Genomic DNA, 2,340 nt, shown 5'->3' with positions numbered 1-2,340 from the left:
GCAGATCCTTTCCCGCTGCTCTCCAGATCTTGGCTTGCTTTCCGTGTTACAGGCGTCCGGTTCTAGCTCCTAGGGTTATGAAGAAGATGCAGCAGTGAATGCCTGAGGCAGAGAAGAGTTTCCGGAGAGTTTGAATGGAAAGGTGTCCCAGGCGTTCCCGGGGTGCCAGTAATAACACTTTCATAATGATACAGTTATGACTCCGACTTCTCTTTAAAGTATGGAGGCCAGGGGAGGAAGTACATCCAGAAATGTTCACGGCGATTCCCCAAGGCAGGAGGAGGAGTCACAACGGGCCAGCCAGGGACGGAGCAGAGATGAATACATTAGGAAATTTAAACCTTTTAACAACRGGCAATAAAACTATAGTGGGGCATAAAATCTGTTTTACTTTTCTTGAAGGGCAGCCCAGCTTTCAGAAGTTTGGGAAATCCTGTATTAATCTTCCTGAAATCCAAACCTAGGCTGGGAATGGTTGAGGCAAGCTGTTAAATCCTAAACGTGCCTTTGCCTGTGCCTGCCTTGCCTACATTTTTGTGTTTTTCCTTCACATGCGCAAAGACAGGAGACTTCATAGAAAATTTTAATCTTTCTTTTGTTTTCATTTCCTAATGAGGTTCAAATTAAGCTCCGTTAAAACTTTGGAGGTACAATTGCATCAGAACTTTTGGTAATCTGAAGCCAGGAAACAAGCCGTGTACGCTGGCGTGCCGAAGGTGTGAACCCCTGACTCCTCCATTACGTTTCTGTCACACGTGTGGCCTAGCATGAAAAYGTGGAAATGCTTAAGGGAATTACTAATGGCACCAGACAGAGCTTGAGGCAATCTGCCCGCACATGCCTGGGGCTGTAGATAGGTGAGTTTACCTTGCTTCACGTGAAACTTTGGGGCGTTCATGGGAGGATCTGGAGGGTCCATGGGTGACTGTAGCAGCGTTGGGGCAGGAAGATGCCCTGGGGAGCACCAGCCCATGAGGCAGACGTACGGAGAAGGCCAGGAAGGGTCTGTGCCGGCGCCTCTGCTCAGCACGTCGCCCCTGAGCTGGAGCGGAGCCGCCTCCGCCTGCGCGGGGCCGCGCGCCCCCGGAGCCCCCGAGCCGGGCCGCCCGCGGCTGCGGCCCGTGGTGCTCCTCGTCCCTGACGTCCTTTGGCTTTATGCGGGGATGTAGCAGCAGCCCACTTCTCCTGGAAATAGCGCGTTGTGTAACTGAACGGACGTTCGGCCTTGATACCTGTATCTCCTGGTAACTGCAACAAATTTGTGGAGTAAATATGGTACTTTGATCTTCCAGCCCTGCATTTTTAATGGCAGTGCTGAACATCACTTCATTAAGAGTAAATTTCAAGAGACTGAAATGCTCCAAGTTTGAACACTAATTGTTTGTACAGAAAATTATGAGTGCAGCGTTTCATTATTCAGCCCATTGGTTTCTTCCAGAGATGAGACATGATTCTCAATTTCTAAGTAATATGCTTTCTCAGATGCAGATTTATGGCATCCGTACTGTCACATGCGGACAGAAACTTGCCCRGTTTTCCACTAACTCTATTGTAACATGACAGATCGTGTTGGTTATTCGAGGTATCTGGGGAAAAAACGTCCATTAAAGGTGGGGGAGAACCTCGGGGCGCTGGGTGTCGTCAGCGCTCCTGTGCACCGCCGTTGTGTTTAAGGCTCCCGGTCAGTCACATCCTCCGGGCAAATACTGTATGAAACGGATTAGCAGGTGCCGAGGTGGGAACTGAGTCGGGCTTCGCGCAGGAGCCTGGGGCTGGCGCAGGCTGCGGGCTGCAGAGCCTTAGCGATGGCACAAGATGAAGTGTCACAGCTTCACTCGCATGCTCGTGTATGATTTCTCCAGGGAACACGGATGCGTGGGGTCTCGTCCCTCAGCTGTGCGTGTATGAGTGTGTATGTGCGTGCGTGTGTGTGTGTGTTTGCACACGCGGGCGTGTTGCCGACGCGGGTAAGCACCGGAGAGGAGCTTGAAGTGGCTCCTGCGAGCGGGGTCGAGCTGTTACCTCTCCCCAGGACTCAATGCGGAGCCGTGGGAGAGGACTTGGCACTTTAATCCCTTCAAAGAAACCGACCTAATTCAAGCCCTGCAACTCTTGGAAGTCTTTGAGCGGACGGTGATTGTTTCCACAGGAAAAGCCAGATAAAGATCTCTGTGTGCTGGCGTTTAAAAGGACTGCAGTGGCGGTGTGAATACAATTGAACCCAGCCGCTGCTGSGAGGCTCCGGTTACCTGGGCAAGCAGCTCCGCAGGCCAGCGCGGGCCCGGCCTGCCCGCGGCGCAGCCGAGCGTCCCCCGCCGTCCGTGCCCGCGGAGCCGGCGG

The 2,340-nt window shown here is 52.8% G+C and overlaps 1 protein-coding gene across 1 annotated transcript in view; it reads left to right on the top strand.

Moving 5' to 3' along the window:
• Nucleotides 1-1,155: 1,155 nt before the first annotated feature.
• SP5 (Sp5 transcription factor) overlaps nucleotides 1,156-2,340 on the top strand; it is a 3,977-nt gene continuing 2,792 nt past the window's right edge. Inside the window, exon 1 of the mRNA XM_085323717.1 lies at nucleotides 1,156-1,234. Coding sequence (XP_085179843.1) covers nucleotides 1,156-1,234 — 79 coding nt within the window. The remainder of the gene's footprint in view (nucleotides 1,235-2,340) is intronic.

This window comes from Rhea americana, unplaced genomic scaffold, assembly GCF_003343005.1.
Source record: "Rhea americana isolate MKP2758 unplaced genomic scaffold, rheAme1 scaffold_12, whole genome shotgun sequence".
NCBI classification, from domain to species: domain Eukaryota; kingdom Metazoa; phylum Chordata; class Aves; order Rheiformes; family Rheidae; genus Rhea; species Rhea americana.
The sequence above is the reverse complement of the archived record's forward strand: the minus strand, read 5'-3'. Positions and strand labels throughout refer to the sequence as shown.